Genomic DNA, 23,671 nt, shown 5'->3' with positions numbered 1-23,671 from the left:
AATTTGCAGAGCTTGCCTGTCAGTAACGAATCACAGCAGCTGCCGCTGACTTTGATCTAACGCTTATTATTACCAGTGCCACGCTGAGGACTTTTAATGCAGTGTTTCACTTGAATCCTCTGAGCAGACCTATGGCCCAGGTACTGACCTCGTTCCCTCATTATGGAGGTGCAGAAAACGAGGCCCAGAGAGGTTAATTAACTTGCCCAAGGACTCACAGCCAACATGTGAAGAGCTGGGGTTTGGACCCAGGCTCTTCTGATTCCGGAACCCAAGTTTTTACCCATTAAGCTCTATCGGCATTTAAACCACATGGCCGTACCTTGCAGCAGGTCAGAGCAGTTTTAAGGAGGGCCCAGAGAAGCTCAGTGGTTTGCCCATGTCACACAGCGGGGGTTGTCTGCCTGCAGAATCTCAGTCTTTTTGCCCTGACTGTCTCTGCTCCACCTCGACTCCCCGGTGAGCAGATGATCCCTGAGGCATGGAAAGGAGGGGGTCCCCAGAGGCATGTGCATAGACAGCCATCTCCCCACATCCTCCCACCCACCCTCCCCCACCGACCTGGGCTCTATTTATACTCGGCATGGTAGCCGCAGCAGCACAGACTTCCCTGTTTCAGGCCCCAGAAACGAGAAGGTCATGGAAGCTGGGTGGTTTCCACTGAGGCTGGGTGGTTTCCATGGAAACACCACAACCATCCTCCAGCCCAGAATGGGGCTGAGGGACACGACTGGGCCACGGGGACCATGGCTGCAGGGGCTGGTTCAGCCTGGAGCGGAAGCAAATGCCCAAGAGGCGGTGTCAGGAGCCCAGGGAAGTTACCCTGGCAACCAGGCCATTCCTGAGATAAGAAGGAGCAGGGAGGGAGAGTGAGAAGACACTCACCATCTCACTTCATCCCTGCTGCAACCTCTCTGTGGTTTCTGCCTGCCCCACAGCTACTCTCCCTTCTTGAAACAGCAGTTCCCTTGCTTAGCAGTAAGCACCCCTCAATCCCTCCATGTAGCTGGGAAGCCCTGCCCCCTTGCTGCCATGGGCAAAGACCCAGGCTGCCACTTAGTGCCTTCCACACCCTGACCACAGTAAGCTGTCTAGGGATGGGCATGTGACCCGAGGTCACACACATGGGCCCTCTAGTTCTGCTAATCTGGTGGGATGAGGGCCTGAGCTGTTGGTGGCCACCCCAAGAGCCACTGGGGATAGCTGGCCTGAGGAGGGAGCCAATGGAGGAGAGCAGGGCCGAGCATGGAGAGGGACAGTCTTGGTGGCAGCCTTTAGAAGGCTGGATCCAGCTGAGCCTGCAGCCAGATCTGGCCAGATCTGGGTTACTTTCACATGTAATAAAGAGTCTTGCCCAGGAATGGCCGCATAATTTACAACCCAGTGCAAAATGAAAATGCAGGACTCCTTATTTCAAAGTGATTACGAATTTCAAGACATCAAACCAAGCACGGCACCCTTCTAAGTGTGGGATACTGTGTGGCTGCTCGGGGTACACACCCAGGAAGCCAGCCCTGGTTCTGCCCAATACCATCCTCCCCACTTCCCAGAAGAGAAAACCAAGGCTCAGATAGTGAGAACAACTTCCCAAGATTAGACAGCCGGCAAGCAGACGAGATATGACCATAACCTGCCATATGCAGCTCTGGAGCCCTGAGATTCTAATCACAGCAAGCCACCCACCATCTCCACCTGGCCTGAGATCCTTCCATCCTCTGGCATGACTCTCTTTCCCCCAACCCCATGCTGTGCTTTTATGTCACCTTGTAGTGTGACTTTTCTCAGAGAGGTAGAATTAGAAGACACCTTTGAGTCCAACATATCAACCAAATGTAAGAATCCTCCCCATACTTTTCCACGCTCTGCTTAAATGCTCCCTGTGATGGGGACCTCAGTATCACACAAAATAGCACATTGCAGGTTGGGGAGGCTCTTGATACAAGCAATTCATTTTAAGTTGAGCCTAAATGACTTCTACCCATCAGTTTTTATCCTCCCTCTCCCTCCCAAGTCCCAGCTGGGACCACAGAAAACAAATCAAATTGTTCTTTCCCAGGACAAACATCATTCAGATATTTGAGACTCAACCACGTCCCCCTTTACCCCCTCCTCCCCAGGGTAAGTCTCCAGGCTCCTTTGATGGCTCTGGGATGGTGTTCAGCCCTCTCTCCATGCTCTAATGTGTCAAATTGCCTCTTACAATGAGGTGCCCCCATGCAATGTAAGGGACCCACACCTTCCTGTCCCCTGCCCGGTTTCCCACAGAAAGTGTTGCCAATGCTTTGACGCTTCATCCTGAGATCCTGGCAAGAAATGAGGACCCTTTGCCCTGGTGAATGTGGAGGGGGTGGCATGTTTACTTTCAGTGACCATCCAAGTCTTTTCTGAGAGTCCGGCTGCAATCTACATAACCAGTTACCCCAGATTTCAGCAGGAGGACCACGTTGTATGCTCCCGGCCCCACCCCCATAGGCTCCCTGAGGGTGGGGCCTCAGTCAGGTATGGGAGCCACGCACGCAGGTGCTTGAGAGTCTCCGCCCATTGCTCTCCACATTCCTTTCCAGAAGGACAGCCTGGACGCCTTCTTCCCCCCTTTCCAAAAGGGAAGAGAAAGGTCACCATCGCCTCCCCCTGTCCTGGCTCCAGCTGCCTCCCTATGGCAGTAGAAACCCAAGCTAGTGGATCAGGAAGCTTCCATTGCAGGGAAACAGACATCTCAGATGTCTCACAGAGCGGCACTGTCCTCAAGGAACACGTTTTACCACGTGTGCACTCAGTCCTATGCGCATGGCTATTTGGCTACTTTGGGTTTCTTAGGTGGGAGAGGGAAGGAGGAGGGAGGGAGTCACAGTTCTCCTGGCTGGCCACCCTCTCTGGGGAGCACACAGCAGTCCAGCCCAGCCAAGGTCACCACCCCCAACCCCCGGCTCCCACCCAGACCCTGCGAGCCCCTTCCCTCCACACTCTCAGCCCTCAGACCTTCTGCACAAGCCCCTGATACAACCTTTCAGAGCCTCAGCGGTCTCACACATGCAGGTCAGTGGTGCAGCCTGCGTGAGTGCACCAAACCCAGCTCCCAGCACATGCTGGGAAACAGTTACAAGTTCACCTCCTTCCTCACTGACCTCCCACCCTTCACTGCCTGGAGAGAACAAGTCAGAATCCCAGAGTGTCAGAGCTGGGAATGGCCCAAGAGGTCACCTGAGGCTCAGAGAGGCTGGGTAAAATGTTCAAGGTCACACAGCAAATAGCAGTGCGCCCCCCCCCCCAAACCCCAAACACAGGGCCCTGAATCCCAGACCTGTCCTTTTCCCACTAAACAGGGGCTAGATAGTGATCAGATGAGGAAACAGCCAGAGGACTCTTAACTCCACAACTACATCCTGGTTCCCACAGCCCTCGCTAATACGGACATTAATACTGGCGACAACAGGAACAGCTGCCATCTACTGGGCCCTCACTAGGCATTAGTGAAGTTAGTAATGGTGACAGTAATAATAAACGCTTGCAACGATGCCAGCAAACATCTGCTCTGCACCGGGCGGACACTATGCCCTTCCCATCTGTCAATGCTCTCCATCCTTGCCACCACGCTATCAGGTGGCCTTTGGGGCCAGTGGGCTCTGGCACTGAGAAACGTTCAGACTTTAGGAAGGGCTGGGAGCTATGTGTCACCCCCCAACACACACACACACAATCTCTCCCATTCATATTTCCCAAGGGGCACCTAAAGGGGATAAACCATGGCCATCAACAAGCTCATTTCCATTCCAGTTCCATTTTGCCACCAAATGAGTCGCAAATGGTATTTTTGTTTTTCAAAGTGTTTTTTGGACTTTGGAATCGCAGATAAATAGAGCAGACCTGTAGGATTACTGCCATTTGACAAAGGAGGGAACTGAGGCACAGAGAGGCTGAGTAACTTGCCGAGGGTGTCAGAGCAGGGCTCCAGCGTGGGCAGTTTGGTTCCGGGGTCCAGGCCCTGGGCCACCACTCTATATTTTCTACAAGCCTCGCAGTCTGGGTTCCCTGCAACCCTGGCAGGGGTGGGGGCCAGCCAGGTCTATTCTCCTCCATTGACAGACACAGAACCCACGGCTTGGAAGGCCTGTGCTTTGCCCAAGGCACACAGCCTCCCCTGTTGCTGCCCTGGGAACAGTGGCTGCTGGGAGGAAGGACAGATAACGGCCCTGGAGACCACCTCAGGGAGAGCCCAGAGGCTCAGTCCCTCCCACCCGCCCTGGAGGCCTGGAGAGAGAAGGAAGATCGGACCCATCGCCTTCCAGAAAGCCTGCTTCCTTCAGGCTCACACAAGTCCCACCTCCCCAACTGGGCCTCATCTGCAGGAATAAACACCACCAGGGCATGTTTAGTCTTCCACTGGGATTTACAATGCGCTAGGAAAGAAAAAATAAATCAGTCATTCCAACTCGGGCGATCGAGTGGCGCCAGAACTTCCCCAGCAAAGCCAGGAAATTTCCCCCTGCTTTCCAGAAAAGGAGGTGGACCAAGGTGAGGCCAGCTGGGGCTGCGGGCGGGAGGTGTGAGGTGTGGAGCCTGGGGGTTGCGGGGAAGCACAGGAGGGGACGGTGGGGTACCACGACAGACACAGCCTGGACTGGAGTCAGGAGAGCTGATTCTCCAAACAAGCCCTGCTCTGGGGCCGGGGGGTGCCTCTAAGGCATGGCTCCCTGTCAGCGGCCAGGCAGATTATACCAGCTCGAGGGGAGGAGCATGGAGTAGAGGAAGGCGTGGCCTTGGGTCGGAGGGATGGAGATGGAAATCTCTGCTCTGATGCATCTGAGCTGAGTGTGACCGTGGCCCAAAGTCACTGTTTTTCTGGGCCTCAGTTTCTTAAACTTGAAAATGCTCTCAACACTAAAACGTGCGCCAAGTGACTAGCTCAGCCCCTGGGACGTGGTTGGCGCTCACAGATGGGCACCGTCTTTACTACTGTGAGATGGGGAAGCACAGGGGTGAAAAGGTGGACTGCCTGACACCCCTGCCATGTTGACCAGCTTCTGAGTCACAGGAACCGGCTCCCTGGGGCCCAGGTCTTAACCACTCTCTTTGTAATGTACCAGTGACTGGGTCCCAGAGAAGCCCCAGGTGCCACAGGGTGGAAATGAAGACCTAATCCCATAGTGCTTGCACTGGAAAAGTAGTTCCCGTTCCCTAAACACTGGCTTTCTGTCTGGCACCAAGCGAACTTCCTTTCATCTACTAAACTGCTATTTCCCCTTTTGCCTTGGCTGCCAGGAAGCTCAGTGTTCAAGTTAGCTCTCAGCTGCTGTTGAGTATGCTGTCCCCTAGCTTCAGGAACAGTGGTCTTCTTCTGTCTCAGTGTGCATTCGGATCTTTCTCATACTGATTTTAGTTGCTCTATGCCTATGTTGGAAGCCAGCTCCAATTCTCCTGGGAAACAGGCTGGGCGGATTATAAATAAGTAAAGCAGATTCAGGTAGGAACCACTATAATGAAAATTTCACCAGCATGAACCCAGAAGCCAGGCTGCCAGGGTTCAAATCCTGGCTTTGCCACTTACTAGCTGTGTGACCTTTGGCCCAGTGACTTAACCTCTCTGTGCCTCAGCTTCCACATCTGAAAATGAGGGTATTCATACCCGTGACCTCAAAGGCTTGCTGTGAGGAACGAATAATTAAATGCAGTACATGCAAAGCGTTTAGTGCCAGGCTTGTTCTAAATTCTATTAAGCATTAGTTGAGATGTTGCTGTAATGTTTTCTCAGCTTCGTTCCAAGAGAGATCTGTGGCAACTTGACCTTCAAGTGGTAAAATGTAGGAGATCACCTGGCCGCTGGCTCTGCCAGCCCAGTCAGTGGACAAGAACTGTAGCCCTGGAGGAAGGCAGGGTCCCAGCCTCAGCTGAGCCATGGGTGAACTCCGACTGGCCTCAGGGAGCCTGGGCTCTCACCTGGCCTGGCCACTGACCACCCTGTGCCCTCACCCCTCACCTGCAGGATGAGGATGAGGAGGTGAGGATCAGGGAAAGAAGGAACGTAAAGTGGCTAACACTGCGCCCAGTATCTGGTGTGTGCCGAAGAGGGATTAGGGATGAGGGGTTATCGTCACTACTACCGATGCTGTCGTTGTTATTCATCTCTCTGGGCATCTGCTTCTCTGCCCGTCAACGTAACACTTACACGGCAGAGCTGCTGGGAGGACGAGACAATGTGTATAAAGCTTCTAGAAAATACCACGTGCACGGAGTAGGTGCTCCACAATAACCGTGACAGCCACAATCGACTGGCAGGCCCAATAGCCAACGCCAGCTCCCTCCTCTCTTACGTCTCTGTCTTTAGAGCCTGTAGGCTGGATACTCACTTTCTCAGCCTCCCTTGAAGCTAGGGGTGTGTTAATAACCCAGACTGGGGGAGAATTTTGGGAGGCTTGCTTTTCTGATAAAAGGGGTGGCCATGGCTGGCACTAGCCCACTCCCTTTCTTCAGGCCACAGCAGTACAGATGTTGTACCTGGTGCTGTGGCAGCCATCTCGCGGCCATGAGGTGAGTGGCAAGATGAAGGAAAGCCGTCACAGTAAGAATGCTGAATAGACAGCCAGAACCAGGGCCTCCGAGCTTCCGAACCTGACTTCTGGTTCAGTCAACAACAAATGTCCTTAGAGTTGAAGCCCCAGCCTGTCTGATTTTTTATTCCTCAACGCTGAGTGTCTTCCCGCTGACACTGGAATAATGTTTTCATTGACAGTCTCCTCCCTGGGCCTCATCTGTGGATGGGGTGCCGAGAACTGTGCTAAGTGTTTTGCTAAGATAAAGATCATCTCACTGAATCATCACAGAAACCCCGAGAGTTAAATTTATTAATGTCCCCAGTTTACAGAAGGTGGAACAGGCACAGAGAGGAAAGCAGCTTGCCCACGGCCACACAGCTAGAAAGTGGTGGGATCGAGCCAAGATCTGGGCCCAGCAGCGACTCCACCGACCTGTACTGTCCTCTCCTCTAACATTCTGCCATGTGACCACAGGGGGCTAGAAGCCTGGGAGGCTGACCTGGCACCTATGGGTTCCCGGTTTTTCTTTTCTTGGCTGCAACGCATGGCTTGCGGGATCCTAGTTCCCTGACCAGGGATTGAACCCGCACCCCTGGCCATTAAAGTGTGGAGTCCTAACCACTGCACTGCCAGGAAATTCCCCACCTATGGGTTTCTCTGTGACAACTAAGAGGCCTCTTGTCTAGCCCCCGTCCCAGGCCAACCCTGCCCCCCACCCCACGTGGCTGGTCCAGCCCAGGTCGGGGGGTGGGGACGAGGGGGGTGCTTACCTTGCCCATGTTGAAGTAGAATAAGACCCCAGCAGTCACCTGGGCGATGAGAATCAGGAGGAGGAAGGCAAAGTACTGGGAACACAGAGCAGGCACAGAGTCAGCTGGGGGCTCCCACCAAGTCCTACATGCCTCAGACGCCCTCACCCAGGCTGGGCCGGGGCTCTACTCAGGCCACTCTGGACGGGATGAGGGGGGCTGGGCGGGCGGTGGTGGAGGACCATACTCACCATCCCCAGCAGGCAGCGGACCTCATTGACAGCACCAATGCAGCCCAGGAAGCCCATGAGCATGGTGAAGCCGCCCACGCCGATGAAGACATAAGCCCCCGCCTTGAGCGAGGTGGAGGAGGTTTCTGCGGGTGGACAAGAGCATCCGATTCAGCCTGCCTATCTCGCCCGTATTAAGTACAAAACCGGGGCAGGGCTGCTACCAAATCCCTGCCTTGGGGTCAGGGCTCTGGGGTCAGCCATCCAGCCGGAAGCCTGTTCCTTCACCAGCTTTGGAAGCTGCCTCCCCTAGATGTGCGCCCCACCCCGCATCTATCCTATCCCCACCTGCCAACCGTCCCGCTTTCGTTTTTCTCCTCAGCGCTTACCAGGATTGAAAAGACTCTCGTTCTACCTGCCTATCTCGCTCATTGTCTGCGGCCTCCACAAGCCTGTGAGCTGTACGAAGGCAGGGACTCTAGTCCCTGCTGAACCCCCCACCCCAGAACTGTGTCTGGTACAGCAAAGTGCTGGATGAGTAACTGTTGAATGAAAGAACCACAGACTGGCAGGTTCCGCTGAGGCCACAGACGCTGAGGGCCTGCCTCCCTCCTCGTCCGTGACCAAATGCCGGCCTCCCTTGCCCACTCCCTAGGCCTCAGGGGCTTCACATGTGCCGTCTCCCCTCTGCCAGAACTCTACCCAGTAGGTACCAGCACGGCCATCTCACAGATGAGAAAACTGAGGCTCAGAGAGGCACACCAGCATGGGCCAGAGCTGGGACTTGGAGACAGGCAACCCCCCCAGCGCCACACTCTTTGCACTGAAGCACCGGGCACGTGTACGGACACAGGCGTGATGCTCATTCATGTGTTCAGCCCCCAAAGATTTACCCGGGGCCCACCGTATGCCAGGGTCTGTGCCACCTGCTGGGGATACAGCCGTCAGCCTGCCGAGGTCCCCACGCCATGAAGCTGATGGGGTGAGGAGTGTCTCTTCTGGCTGTGTGAAGGGTCGGGAAGCTACTGAAGCCGGCTAAGGTCAGGGACATGGGCAGGGAGGGGCCGGGGTGGTGGGGGAAGGCTGGTCTGAGCAGGTGACATGATCGCTCAGCTGAGAATGAAGCAGTCAGCCGAGTGAAGAGCTGAGGAAAAGCATTCCAGGCCGTGGGAACAGCAGGTGCAAAGGCCTGAGGAAGGAGTAAGCTCGGCGTGTTTGGAAAATAAAAAGGTCAGAAAGAACAGATCAGTGTGAGTGAGAGAGGAGCCTGACAGGCGACACGCCTGAGGCGGAGAGACGGGGGCCTAAAGGTGATGACAGAGCCCCCGGGGTAGGTGGAGGTCAGAAGTTTCGTTGGGGCACTTGACCAGCATTTCCCAAGAATCCCAACGGATCACACAGGGAGAAGCTTATGTCCTTCTCCAGCTCCCCGGTGTGGGGTGCGTGGGGTCCCCTCTACCCTGAGGCTGTGACGCGCTAGGTGGACCAGGGTGGACGCGCCCCCCGGCAGGCAGGGCGCTGCGGGCTCTCTCCCCTGACAGCCCAGGCACTCCAGGGAGGCTGGCGTGGCACTCTCAGGGTGTGGGGTGTTTCCAGAAGGGGGCAGAACATCCCGGAGAGCCTCAGCAGATCAGGAGGACCTCTCAGGGATGCAGACTCCCGGGTCTGTCAGAGCCAGGCAGACTTTCCAGGAGACCGTCTGGAATCTGCATGGTGAATGTGCTTCCCCGATGTCTCGGGCACAGCCAGGGCTGCCACAGTTGCCCATCAATAGGCTGACTGACCACCATTCCCTGGGGGCACCTCAGAGGGGCTGAGATCCCCACCTCGACCACAGACGGAGCATTAGGGCCCTTAAGGAATAACGACAAAGCTGGAGTGTGGGTGGGGAGGAAAGTGTGATCCAGCTCCATCCACTTCCTGGGCACAGACAGAATGTTCTGGAGCTCAGGAAAAGCCCTGGCCAGCCCACTCCACTCTCAGGCACCAGGGGAGGGAGGCCCCCGCTCAGCTCCTCACAGGAGCCCCCAGGAGCTGGACAGAGGCCCCGAGGGGCTGAGTGAGGGGCTTCCTTTTTACTCCAGGCCCTCACCGCCCTGGCTCTCAGCCATCAACCACAGCAGGGGAAGGCCATCAAAGTTTGCTTTTCTTAAACTTCCTGGGTTTGGGTTCCAACAAGCCCTCCCAGCGAATACTCCCCCCATCAAAAGGCAAGTGGCACTGCCTGGAAATCCACTGTGTGCCAGCCCTGAAAAAGGCCCTTTATCCAAACCATCTTGCTGAATTTCTGCCGTGGCCCAATGAGGGTAGATCGGCACCTTGATCTGTCTGTAAGGGCCCAGAGGCCCAGAGCGGGCAAGAGGCCGCAGATGGGGCCCAAGGGGCAAGGCTGGAGGCTGAGACCCCCACTCGGGTCCTTCTCTTGGGAGGCCAGCCGAGCTGCGGTGTGGCGTCTCTCTTTTCTCAGAAGATTTCAATACCAGTCCCTGTCTTCCTCCTGGGTCTCAGGCTGGCCCTGATCTGAGCAACCTGACTTAGGAAGGAGTGGGGTAGTCCGCCCACTGTGCACCAAGGCCAGCATCTTCTTGGTTTTATTGGGCCTCGGAGGTACCAGCGAGGTGGGGAGGAAGTGGCCCAAACTGAAAGTGACTGAGGAGCACGAGAAGAGGGTGCCACTTAATCCCAGCTTTGCTGCTAGCAGGCTCTGACCCCGGGCAAGCCATTTTCTGGGCCTCTATTTTTGGCTCTGTGAAATAAAACTAGTTCCTACTTCTTAAAGATGTTCGAAGGTTCAGATGGTATTATAAACTAATTTAACAATCACTTATGTAGGGTTTACTATTTACTAGAAACTGTTATTAACTCGCCTCTTTCTCACGATAGCCTTAGGACATACTGTCTGTTATTGTCTCCATTTCACAGATGAGGAGACACGGAGCGTGGAGTAACTTGCCCAGGATCACACAGCTCGTAGACAGCAGAGCCAGGATGGGAACCCCGGCTGCCCGGCTCCACGGTTTGTGCCCTTAACCACTGTGCTTGATCCCGCTCGTTGCGGTGTGAATGCGTGGCGTGGTGGAGAGCCCTGTGCTAGAGGGGATGGGGTCTCAGGAGCCATGCCCCCTGGTCCGCATCCCAGCTCCCTCACCTCTAGCTGTGTGCGTGCCCTTGGACAAGTTCCTTCCCTTCCCTTCAATTTCCTCCATCGTAAAATGGGGTTAGTAATGCCTAGCCCCACGGGCTCATGGAGAGGATTCAGCTGGTAAGGGAAAAGCCGTGCCATGCAGGCCTGGCACACAATAGGCCCTGGGTTCCCAGATCTGACCTCACTTGCCGTGTGACTCTTAGCGAGTCTTTTTCTCCTCTTCTCTGAGCCTCAGTTTACCCAAGGGTATAGTGACCGGGCTAGCAGATTGGTGTTTTTGAACCCTGGCTGCCCGGGGAACCCCTGGGAAGATTCTTAAAAACCTCAGTGCTGATTTGAAGTCAGATCCCTTAGGGTGGGGCTAGGCCTTGGTATTTGTAAAAGCACTCGGGTGCATCCAGGGGGCCTCTAAAGCTTGGCCAGCCTGAGGTTCTCAGCCCCGAACAGGGAGGAGCAGCAGGACGCCCCCGGAGCCCCAGTCAGGGTGCAGAGGGCGCAAACGCAGTGGGCGGGCTGGGCCTTGAGACTTTGCCCCGAGATGCAGTGCCCGCTGGGTGTGGGCCACAGCCCAGGAAGCGGGAGCCTGGGCCGAGCAGGGCCAAGGAGGATGTGTCCCATGTGGGGAGGGCATGGGGCTGGAAACCTAAACCTTAGCCCCAGAATGGGGAGCAGTCCCAGCAGAAGTGAGGACTGACAGCCCCAGATGGCGTCGGAAGTGGCCAGAGGGTGGATCTTCCTTGCTTCCCTTCATGTGTGAGGGGAGGCCTAGCCCCCAGGGCCCCTCCATCACCCATCCTAGCTTGGTTCCGTTTCATTCAAATCAAGCAGCCGTCATGGGCCTGAGTCCAAACCTGCTACCTTGGGCAGGGCAGCTGCTGGGAGGGGAAGTGAGCCAAGGTCGCACTTGCTGAGGGGAGTGGCATCTCTGTGCTCTGCTCTGCTTCCCTCCCCCCTCAGGACGTCCACTAGACGCTAGCGCAGCAAGCCTGGCAGACTTCCCGGTGGTGACCATGAGTAGATCGGAAAGGGCGCTCATCATCATCATTGGGCTTCTCTTCCTCCAGCTTCAAGAGTGAGACAAGGGGCTTCCCCTACCACGTGCAGCATTTAGGACCAAAGCTCTGGGGGTTCGAGTCCCACACCTATCCCTCAGAGGCTGGGTGAACTCGAGCGAGGGACGCTACTTCTCTGAGCCTCATTTCTTCATTTGTAAGGCAGGAAGTTGCTACTGCACAGGGCTGTTGTGAGATTAAGACAGTTTATCTATGCCAAATGCTTGGCCCCATGCCTGGCACATCATGACCACAAACGATAGACACTGGGCCCGGCACCTCCTCGTCAGCACACTTGCCTGACCCACCTGGCTGGTGCCAGGCACACAGTAGGCGCTTCACACATATCTGACGATCTGCCACTCCTGGCCCTTTTTCTGAACTAGGAAGGGGAGGGGCTGTTGGCCACGTTTTGCTGAGCAGGCAAATGGAAGAACTGAGGGTGTAAGAGGCTTTCTCAGGTCAGGGCAGAGGGAGGGGGCCAGGATGGAGAACAAGCCTCTCTCATCCCCCACCCAGTGTTCTCCAGACAACGGCAGCTTTGTTTGGGGAGGGAGAGAAAATTCCTTCTGGAAACCCCTGCAGAGAGGCCCAAGGCGGAGCGGTCAGCATGCAGGACCTGGGCGAGGCCCAAGGTGGAATGGTCAGCATGCGGGACCTAAGCGAGGCCCTGAGGGCAGCTGGAAAAGGGACCAGCGTTGAGGTTCAAGTACTCGCGGGAGCAGCCCTGCCTGCAGCCCCCGCCCCCTTTCAGAGGCAGCTGGGGCAGGCGGAGCAGAGGGGTCCTTACGCAGGACAGAGATGAAGCTGCTCCTGTCGGCCAGGATCCACACCCCGAAGCCCAGGATCACCGCGCCCAGGACCTGGAAGGAGAAAGGGGCAGTTAGTGGGGGGCCGCTCCCAGCTGCCCCTGCAGCCTGGCCGGGGGGACACAGGGGAGCTGCCTACATCCTTGTCCAGCCCAGGGATGTCAGGGTGGCCTCAGGCCCCGCACCTCAAGTCCAGCCAACTCCAGCAACCCAGACAGCAGGGCCATGAGTGGGGAGGCCCTCCTACGCCCATGTGTGGTCAACCTGAGCATACCGGCTCTGGGGGTGCAGCCTCCTGCCCTCCTACTTATCTCCTGGCCCTGCCCCAGCCTGGGGGCTGGGAGCTTCCCCAACAAGCCAGGCTCAGGGTGGGGAAACCCTCGGGGGACATGACCGTCGGAGCCCAACCCGTCTTCCAGATCTCTCGGCTCCAAGGCCACCTTCCGCAGGAGGCTTCCTGACCCCCGGGCAGACTAAGGGGCCTCTACTGTGTGGCAACCACCGTGGGACCCTTCTCTAATAGCCTTTCCCTCTGGGTTTAACTCTGCCACTTGTCTCTCTGGCTAGACTGTGAGCTCCCTGAGGGCAGGGCTGGGTTGCATGCAGCTCTGTGGGCCTGGGCGCACCAGGTGCTGAGGGCCCCCGCGGATGAGCGAGTTCATGAACCAAACTGTGTAAAGGCAGGATTAGAAAAGCAAACGAATGGTGGTGGGGACGGGGTAGGGTGGCTGGCATAGGCCCAGGTATTCCCTGCCTCTCTTCCCTCCACCAGGGGGCAGACCCATAACCGGAGCTCACCTCCCCCAGCCAAGATCAGCCCAGCAAGATCCCATTAAGCCAGCCAAGGCTGGGGAAGGGCCTGCAGTCTGGGCAAAAGCACAGGTTCCCTTGAGGGGATGGAGGTGGGGAGGCTTGCATCACCCCATAAGTTTGGCCTTTCCCTGGGGCCTGGCCTGGGTCTACCTGGGGGATAACCCACCTTCAGGGTCCCAGCATGTCACCACCCACCTTTACTACCAGCCCTGGGTCCCCGCCTCAGCCATCATCCCGTAACCTCTGGTGCAAGAGCAGTAGTTACTGATAACGCCCTCAGCCTGGGATGAGCCGCTCGGTCCCAGGGGTTTATCAGCCTTGCTCTACAGATCTTAACCACCAGAGCTGGGACGCTGGGTAAGGTGAATGGGGCATTTGCCTCACATGTGAAAATTCAGGGGACACCAGAAACACTCAGGAACCAAGATAAATGAGTTTACAGCAATCAGTTTTAAGAAATGAAAATTAATGGGGGGAAAATAATCCATCATGATGAACAATATATCAAGCTTTTCAATAAAGACAGGCTTGGTGTTCCTGATTTGTCCTTTTGAAAAGGAGCGGGGCCCCGATGTGATGCAGTGCCGTGCTGTTTCTGATCCCAAAGTGAGTGCCTCACTCGTCTCGCCCTGGCCCAGGTTTCTTAAAGACAACAGCAGCTGACGACCAGGAAGAGGAAAGCACAAGGACCTCCCCACATTTGTCCCCAGCCACTCACTTGTCCCCTCCTCTCTCCTTGTCAGATGGGCCCTGTTATCGTCCTCACTTAACAGATGGGGAAACTGAGGTCCTAACCTCACCCGAGGTCACCCAATTCACTCATCAGGGGCTCCAAGTCAGGTCTGACTATACAGCTACGCCAGATGGTAGCACATCAGCTGCAGGGATACTTCGGGTCCGTCCCGGGCCTTAGCCTAGAAAGCCAGTCCCTGGGGAGAGGAAGTGCCCACCCGAAAGGGGGGCACCTCAGACTGCACAGCTTGCGGGGTGGAAGGTGGGCTTTACAGGACCCGGCAGTTAGGTTCCCAAAGACTCCTGAAGCCCTACTCACCCCAGCCTCACACCTCACAGCACAGCTGGCCCGTGGTCTGCCCCTGCCACCTCAGACCCACGTGGCGGAGCCCCTGTCCGCTCACCTCCTGCACTCACGGGGCAGGGCTGCAGGGGGAACAGTCCTCCCAAATAGAGAGTTCAAGACAGGGCAGAAACTGCCCTCTGGGCAAATATAATCCCAAAGAGAGTAAAATCCCAGACTTCCCAGCCAGGCTCCTCGGCTCGCCTCCCGGAATGCAGGGAGCGAAGTACCTGGCGCTGCCATTTCAGCTCCCCTGCACGTCTGATGACTATGGCCTGAGCGCCAGGTGTGGCTGGATCAGCGCCAGGCCACGGGACAGCCAGAAACGAGGCCAGGGCAGGGGGCCGACCAGACTGGGAGAGGAACCACAAAACCCCCTTTCTCTGTGAACCATGACTGGGGCCACGGGGCACACCCCACATTAACCCACCCCACCCAGACCCACCAGAATCTCCCAACAGGAGCCAGGAGTCTCACAGCCCGCGTCCTACCCTCAGAATGGCCACGGCAGCCGCGGCCTCAGGGTCTCCTAGGATCTGAGAAAAGCTGAGGACCGGGCAATTTTCTGGGGAGTTTGGGGTCCGGAGGGAGTGAAGGCGAGGGGGTACACGTGTACCCGCGTGCATGCATGAGCACACATGGCAACCAGAGGGATTCTGCCAGACCACGAGTTCAATCATGTAACCGCTTCCCACTGTGCATGAAACAAAGACCCAGATCCTTCCTGGAAGGGCTACGCGGCCCAAGCCCCGGAGCGGCACGCGCTGGCCCACTCCCCCTGTGCTGGACTTCCGCTCCTGCTGCCGGGACCCCGCTCTCCCCAGCCTCGCACAGAACTCCAGGCAGCTCTTACTGACCACCCTGACAAGGTCAAGTGCCTTGTTATCTGCTCTCTCTTAGGGGCCATTTCCATCTTTCCCAGGAGCGCCTACAACTGCAATTTTATCATCCGTTGGAGTAAGCATTTGATCGAAGCCCATTACCCCCCAGAACATAAGCCCTGTGAGTGAAGAAGTCGCGGCTCTCCTGCTGGTGAATGTCTAGCCGGCAACCAGGACAGGGTCTGAATACACAGGGGTGTCAAAGACACATTTGGTGGAGAAGTATTTGTGAATGAACACACACACACACACACACACGAGTCTCCTCTCACTCTTTCCTTTCCCTCTCACCCTCCTGTGATAAAAGCTTCCCCTCTCCCCCACTACCTCCCCTCCACCACTATCCTGATGGGCCCCGTCCTGGGCCCCAGCACACAGGGAGTGAACACCTGCCCCCCAGGGCCCTGGAGTGGCTGGGAGGAGGCCAAGCGAGACCGGTCCCCAGAGCTCAGGCCCAAGGGAAGCTCTTCTAGGCTCTGGTTCCATAGGCGAGACTGGGAGCGGAAGGGACGTCTTGGCCCCAAACCATCAACCCCTCTCCCTTTCTCCATGAAGTCTCTACCTCCCTCCCTCCCACTGCATGGGGGGAGAGGGGGTGTCTGTGCCCTTGAACCCCAAGCCCTGCCACCTCCTAGGCTATAGCCCAGACTCCTCCCTCCAGTCCCTAGAGCCCCAGGGACAGAACCACAGGGCTCCCACACTCCCCACCCCACCCTGGCCAGCTGGCCCTTAAATCTGGGCCTCAGCCTGGGAGCCAAGTGCCTGCCAGGAAAGGCATGCCTGTGTGGGCAGCCACTTTTTTCCAGAAGCCTGGCCCAGCTGGGAGGGACCTGACCGCCAAGCTGGGAAACCCAGGTGCCCAGGCCCGGCTGCCATCAGTGGAGGGCCAGAGCTGCAGTGGGGCCCCAGTGCCGTCCTTGAGAGGGGAGCTGGGGTCGGAGCCAAGGTGGACGACCAGTAGGGCAGGCAACACCAGGGCTGTCCACGTGCATGTGCGTGTGCGTGTGTGTGTGCACGTGGGTGTACTTGTGTGTGCCAGTAACACACTTGTAAGTATCTGTGTGTTGGGTTAAAGTTATGAGGGGGAGTTTAGAAAGATTCTTTATTTTCCACACTTTCTATAATCCTATGTAACTTGTAATGTAAAACTTTTTTTTTCTACAAGAAATTCATGTCTGTTGTAGAAAATTTGGAAACTGCAGAGAAGCAAAAAGAATAAAACCCAAATTCCCAGGAATCCCAACACTAACATTTGGAAGTATTTTCTTCTCCTCTCAAAAATATTCATGTATGTGTACATTTTAAAAACTAAAATTGAATCATAATAAATATCCTATTAAAAAATCTGATGGGGCTTCCCTGGTGACGCAGTGGTTGAGAGTCCGCCTGCCGATACAGGGGACGCGGGTTCGTGCCCTGGTCTGGGAGGATCCCACGTGCCGCGGAGCGGCTGGGCCCGTGAGCCATGGCCGCTGGGCCTGCGCGTCCGGAGCCTGTGCTCTGCAACGGGAGAGGCCACAGCAGTGAGAGGCCCGCGTACCACAAAAAAAAAAAAAAAAAAAAAATCTGATGTTTTTAACAGTATAGGGTGAACCAACACCATGTGAGGCCACAGTCCCCAGCAGCACTCCTTTGAAGGTCTCTCCAGGCCACTCTCCCCACAGCCCCACCCCATCACACACACTCACACCCTCACACATGCACACTCATACACTCACACACACACTCGCTCACACACCCACACCCTCACACCCATATATACTCACACATACACACACTCACGCACACACATAACCTCACATATACTCACACACATATATACTTACACATAATCTCACACACGCACGCACGCACACACACACACACACACACACACACACACACACTCATTCCATCATCCTGGCAACTCCAAGGCAGGAGTCTGTCTTGCCAAACCAGAGAGGAAAATTGGGGCCCCAGGAAAAGCAGCTCCAGATGTGCACAGAGCTTATATCTGGGCGGCCCCGGGGCTCATGACCGGGTGACGCCTGCCAGGGTGGATCTGGGGAAGGACCACTGTGTCCTCACCCCGGCCCAGAGCCCAGCCTCCTCTTGCCCACTCTCTGGGAGCTCCAGGGACACCCCCCACCATGTGGGTGGGAGTGTGATGGGGGCAGTTGAGACCCAGACCTGTTAACAGGCAAATTCTTCAGAGCGGGTGGAGGAGGATGGAGAGTCGGGACAGGACGAGAAAGATCCCAGAGGCTCCCCTACAACTTCCCGATGAGGAGTCAGGGGATGCCCCGGGGGTTCTCCTCTCCCCACGCCCACCTCCGGCCCTGAGAGCCCGGGTGTGGCGGCCTCGGTGCTCCAGGAAGGGGGAAGGCTGGGGGAGCCATCCTGTGCTCTGCCATCCAGCCAGCTGGGAACGCTGGGAATCTCCTCACTGCTCCCACCTGCTTCCATTTCCAACAGTCTGGCCTCAGCACCCTGACCCCAGCCACACCCCACCACCATCCCCAGGTTGGAGGGACTTGGACTGGGACGTGCCCGGGAGGAGCATCTCTTTTGGAGGCATCTGGGTAGCACGGGTCATACTTACAAAGAAGAGCAAGTTGAAGAGGAAGAGGAAGTATTTGGTGACTTTGATACAGGCTGACCCCATCCTGCTGGTCCGGGAGCTCCCTGTGGAGAAGGCACGTCGGTCAGCGCGGGGCGGGACCTGGCTGGGGGCTGGGGAGAGGAGAGGGAATCAATGCTGGTGGGTACCCCAGACCCACCGGCCCCAGATCATCCCAGCTCACCCCCCCCCCAACTACCTCATGAGGTAGGTACTAAGGTCAGTCCTGTTTCAGGGGACCCGGAGGCCCAGAGAGCTTAGATGACTGACCCAAAGCCATGCAGTAGGGTGTGGGGGGTAGGTGGCAGCTGGGGTCTGGGTCAGCCACTTCACCAGGGCTCAGCCTAGAGGAAAATTATGGAGGAGACCCTCAGGCTCCCTGAGGCCAGAAACCCCAGGAATGGCCACGGCCCTCAGGCCCCATGGGGCTAAGGGAGCCAGCACAGGCAGCTGGGGCCGAGACAGCTGGACTGGGACAGCTGTGTGGGCAGAGCTGGGCTGGGGGGTGGGGAGAAGCAGGTCACCGAGCAGACGGAACGGAGGGCCCAAGGCGTGGGCTTTATCCCTTCTTCCTCCTGCAAGGGTGCAAGGCAGTCCTAAGCCTTGTGACTCTCCCCTGTCCACACGGAGGTCCCCTTGCCCTTCTCGTATCATTTTTGCCAAGTGGGAGCCCAGCTTCGACTTTACACCTCCAGTGACCGGGGTAGGGGAGTTAAGGGGGAGATTCGGGCACAGCATGAAGCAAAGCCTCCAACGAAGCAAAAGACTGCCTGGCAACGAGCACCCCGTCACAAGTGGCATGGAAGCAACATCTGACTAAAGACTTATGGGGAATTCAAGAGCTACGTGGGGAGATGAGACTGAACACTCCTCCAGGCTCCAGGGTCCAAGACCTGGGTCTGAGAAATGCGGGGACAACAGTGACTCAGAACCAGGGAAGTCTGGCCTCAGCAACTCCACCTGGGGCTTCCCCCAGGCCCAGAGGGGGAGAAAACAAGGGCTTCCCCTCCGTGCCCTCCCCCCACCCCCGCCCCGTGTTGGGAGATCCAGAGATCTGAGATCCTGAACCCAGGCCTGGCCCCAGGAAGGCCTGCTGGGGATGGTCCACATGAAGGAGAGCTTTGTTTCCTCTCTCCCCTCCCAGCGCAGCGCCTGGCAACCACAGGCGCTTCGTAAACGGGTGCGGAGTGAAACAGCAAGAGAGGAAGGAGTCTCCCACCAAAGGAGGCCTGTTTTTCTTTCCTATCAGGGACCTGCTTGAGTCTCTCAGCCCCAAGCAGCTTATAGATAAATCATCATTTCCCCAGAAGAGCTCCAGCACAGCATTTGAGCGGGCAGCAGCGGGAACGGGACGCTGGCTGCATTCTTGTGAAACTGGAGAAGTGTTGAAACAGTCCTTTGGCAACTGATGTCCGCCAGCCGTGTTGCACAGGCAAGGGAGTTTCTCCACTCTCCGGCTCCCACATCCTCCGCTCAGGCTGGGTGTCCAGGGCAGCCTTGCTGGGCGGCGGGTGTTCAGAAAGGGGCAGTTCTTAGACAACAGTGAACACCTGGCCTCCCCCTGAACGGCATCTGCTCTGGACAGCCATTGGTATGTGTCATCCCTTTAATCCTCACGACCTGCCCAGAAGGTGAGGAAGGTCTTCCTGTCCTGGGGAGCATGGGGGTGGGGGGACAGCCTCAGAGAGATGAGGTAACTTGCCCAAGAAACATAGCTCGTTAGGCAGTGGTAACTCCCGAGGTCAAGATCTGTGAAGGGCTGCCTTCCGGGGAGCGGCCAAGGCTGTATAAAGGGGTCTCTGGGGATGGCTGGGATTCCATTGTCCAGGTAGGTGGTGAGCACCAAGGTCACTGCTCAAAGGAGCTCTGGTGCGTGGGCAAGGAGGCAGAGGCTGCTGGGCTGGTATCCCCCGATTCTCCGGGCACCCCCGCTGGCCTCTTGTCACTCACACAAACTGAAGTAGGCGTAGGGCAAAGAAAGCCCTTCAGCATCCTACAAGCAAACTAAAGCTCAGAGCGGTGAAGCAGCTTGCCCAAGGCCACATGGACCAGCAAGGACAGAACCCAGTCCTCCTGGCCCCTTAGGCCGCCTCCTCCTCTCCAGGAGGCAGCTGGGTGGGTTCAGACACTAAAACAGGAGCCAGGCAGCCCCATGACTGGCAGGTGGGTTGGCCAATCAGGGCAGGCCCAGAGACTACCTGGGAATCGCCTGAGGGGAGAGAAGGGGCTGAGAATCCGAGCCCGGGGTGGGTGGCTCCAGGGCCTGTTGGCCAAGATCCAGGATACAAAGTGTTTCTGCCCCGCAAGTGTTGACATTCCCCGCTCACAGAAACAGGGAGCAGGAGTTGAACACGTTCTCCATACTGGGCAGAAGCTGGGCGGTTCCACGAAGGGCTGGGAGTCAGCTCAGTCTGGGGACGTATCCAGGTTGCCCCATGATGGGGTCTGGCATCAACCTCAGGGAGCCCATAACCACCACCAAGCCCCGAGGAGACCCCAAAGTCGGATTCAGAGGGCCTGTGGTTACGCTCTAGCTCTGCCCGCCCACCCTGAGAGGCCTGAACCTCAGTTTCCTCATCCACAACAATAAGGGTTGGTATAGGGCAGGGATTAGCCAGGTGGGGCCTGTGGATCAAATCCAACCCACCGCCTCTATTCTGTGCGTCTTGCAAGCTAAGAACAGATTTTTCATTTTTAAACAGTTGGGAAAAAATAAAAAGACTATTTTGTAACACGGAAAATTAAAATAAATAAGTTCAGTTGTATTGGCACCCAGCTGTATTGTCCACGGCTGCTGTCACAGGCAACAGCAGAGTGGGCTGGTTATGACAAGAGGCCACTGCCCCACAAAGCCTAAAACATTTACTGCCTGCCCCCTTATGGAAGAAGTTTGCAGGCCCCTGGGGCAGGGGATCAGATGGCACACACACAAGTGTCTGTGAAAGGTGGCAAGGATTAGGACTGCCATTAGCTCGGGATCTTGGGGGAGAACGAGCTGGGCGGCAGGAATCGAATAGACAAGGGTTCGAATCCTAGCTCTGCCAATGCACAGCCACAGAGAAAGGACTCACAGGGCCTCGTTTCCCAACTGAACCCCCTGTTATAAAGAAAAGTGAGATCAGCGCCTCGCACAGTCAGGGCTGGATGAGCTGGAGCTGGGTAAGTGTCTTTATGGGCACTTGTGGAAGGAGTGAAGGGTGAGCGTTTCACTTGCTCATGAAACTAAACAAAAATAGAGTCTCCCAATATTGTGCTTTACAGAAACCCTAGAAGGTCTGCCCGTGCTTTCCTGTGAGGATGTCTGGAAAGCCACAAAACAAGGGAACGAGATGCAAGTACATCTTATTTGGAAAATTCTGGAACAGGCACCGACAGCTCTGTGAGCAGTAGGAAGGAGGTGCTGATTTTATGTTATACTCTATAGCAGGTAAACTGACCATTTCTAAGCAACTCCAATTTAAATTGACCAAATATATAATTTTATGCCAAATCAGTTTATACAATGGAATTATTATGCTACCAATAGTTTACTAACTCCTGCTCATCCTTTAATACACACCTCAGACATCCACCTCCTCCAGGACACCTCCTACTCCAGCCACGCTTGTCACCACCATCAGGGCCACGCGCTCCCCACCAACACGTATGCTGGTTAGAAGCCCTCCCCCTCTGCTTCCTTCCAATGGCACTGGATACTAGAGCAGTTCCTGCGATGGGCTCTGGCATCAAACTGCCTGGGTGTGAATGATGTTCTATCACCTTCTAGCTGTGTGACCTTGGACAAGTGACTTAACCTCTCTGAATCCCAACTAACTCATCTGTGAGAAGAGGAAAATAAAACCTTTTTGGCAGATTTGCCCAGAGATCAAATTAGATGACGTGGGTAAAATGCCTGGCATGGAATAGGTTTTCAATAAGTGGAGGTTACTATTATAACCCATGATGCTGTACAGTAGTTTTCTACTTACTTGCCCATCTCCCCCGTGGACTGTGATAGCTTGAGGGGAGAGACTATGTATTATTTACGAGGTCAAAGTAGGCTCCCAACAAATTTGCTGAATGAAAGACTAGATGCATGGATGGAGGAAGGGATGGAGGGAGAGAAGGAGGGATGAGTACATGGATGAAGGGATAGATGGGGGATGGAAGGAGGGATGGGTGGAGGGATGGTTGAGTGGATAGATGGAGAGGTGAAGGGGAGGGGAAGGAACTTCCACATAGAACACCGGGACTTTCAAGTACTCAGTCACACAAAGGGAGTCTGAGCTCCACTGCCCCTAAATCAGCTGAGACTCTCTTTACAGCCTTCTTCTGTCTTCCCCCAAGGGGTGGGGTGGGAGATGTGTCGGGTGAGCACCCTGGGCCACCTCTGCATGCCAGGACACACAAGCAAGGCTCCCTCGCCTTCCCCAGAGCCCCTGGGGAAGATCCCCTTTTTTAAGGGAACCTCTTGTCTGTGTTGGGGCTCTGTGAGTCCACCCCTGCAGCGTCGGAGGTTGGTTTATCCTTCACTTGAGGTTGGGGGAGGAGCCCTCCAGCCTGACCCCAGAACCTGGGTGCCCCTGAATAGCCTTGGGGAAACCAAGTGGTGCGGTGGTGCAGCCCCTCAAGTCCAGAGGTTTGTGCTCGGCACCTGCTCTGATGGGACGTGCTGTTTGAGACCCAGCACAGGTGACTGTCCCCGGACTGTCCCCGGACCTCCCCGCCCCCCGCCCCGGACCTGCCTCCTCAATGATCAAACAACAGGCTGGGGGACCAGAGCAGCAGCATTTTCCACAGTAGTTCTTCCAAACACAAGTCCTAGAAGACACGCCCTTAAGAACAAGAGTCTTTGCTGTCACCAAGTTTGTGGAGCGCCATTTCTCCCCGAGTCACTGTACATTAGACACTTAGTGTCTCCAAGACACCTGGCAGTAAACACTGCTGACTTAAAACCGTCTTTCACTCAACAGCCTAACATCACATGGAATACATATTAGGCCCTTGAGGGTCCCTTGGGGGCCAGGGCTCCTGGACTCTATGTACTGCAGGATTCAAAGGAGGCGAGGAGATGCACGGCCCTTTGACCCACCAGCTGGCTCAGACCCAGCACCTGAGAGCCACGCTCGCGTCTCTTCCCCATTCCCCTCATCCCACAGCCCACATGCGTCTCCTCCAGTCCGCCACCTCTCCCGGCCCCATGCCTCACCTCCCCCCTGGACCAGTGCAGCTCCCTGACTGGTCACAGGCTCCACTCCTGCCCTTGTCAAGCTGTTAGGCACACTGCAGGGAGGGCTCTTGGAAAAATGCTAACTAGATCTTGTCACTCCCTTGCCTGCAGCCCTCCAATGGTGATGTAGCTGACACTTTGCTATAAAATCCAGACTCTTATGTGGCCAGCGGGGCCCTGCCTGGTTGGCCCTGCCCCTCCTCGGTCCTCAGCACCTCCGTCCTCCCCATCCCACCTTCATCCCTAAGGCCGCTCTTTCTTATTGTTCTGTACACCAGGCCCCTGCCCACCTAAGCGCCTTTGCCCTCACGGCTCCTCTGCCAGGAGCATCTTCCCCCAAAGCCCCTGGCTGGCTCCTTCCCTTCCTATAAGTAGACTGAGTTACTCCTCCCAGAGGCCCTACCCGAACACCTGATCTATACAGCAGGCCTCAACTCTAGCTGCGCGTTAGAACCAAAATATGCCCATGCACAGCCGCCTGTCCTTGCCCTACGCAAGTCATCAGACTCTTGGGTATGGGGGCTTCCCTGAGAACTCTAAGGAACAGCAGCTTTGACACCTGAGCCTGTCACATGACCC

The 23,671-nt window shown here is 56.2% G+C and overlaps 1 protein-coding gene across 2 annotated transcripts in view; it reads right to left on the bottom strand.

Annotated features, from left to right (window-relative positions):
- The window catches only part of CD82 (CD82 molecule), a 52,169-nt gene that overhangs the window by 6,937 nt on the left and 21,561 nt on the right, over positions 1-23,671 (bottom strand). The window contains exons 2-5 of one of the 2 annotated variants that reach the window (XM_032640079.1): positions 17,866-17,948; positions 12,497-12,569; positions 7,531-7,655; positions 7,301-7,375 (exon numbers count right to left, since the gene is read on the bottom strand). In XM_032640079.1, the coding sequence (XP_032495970.1) occupies positions 7,301-7,375; positions 7,531-7,655; positions 12,497-12,569; positions 17,866-17,928 (336 nt within the window). In that variant the 5' untranslated portion in view covers positions 17,929-17,948. Of the gene's footprint in view, positions 1-7,300; positions 7,376-7,530; positions 7,656-12,496; positions 12,570-17,865; positions 17,997-23,671 lie in introns of both variants that reach the window. The other variant, XM_032640078.1, reaches the window with a different exon arrangement.

This window comes from Phocoena sinus, chromosome 8, assembly GCF_008692025.1.
Source record: "Phocoena sinus isolate mPhoSin1 chromosome 8, mPhoSin1.pri, whole genome shotgun sequence".
Classification (NCBI taxonomy): domain Eukaryota; kingdom Metazoa; phylum Chordata; class Mammalia; order Artiodactyla; family Phocoenidae; genus Phocoena; species Phocoena sinus.
The sequence above is the reverse complement of the archived record's forward strand: the minus strand, read 5'-3'. Positions and strand labels throughout refer to the sequence as shown.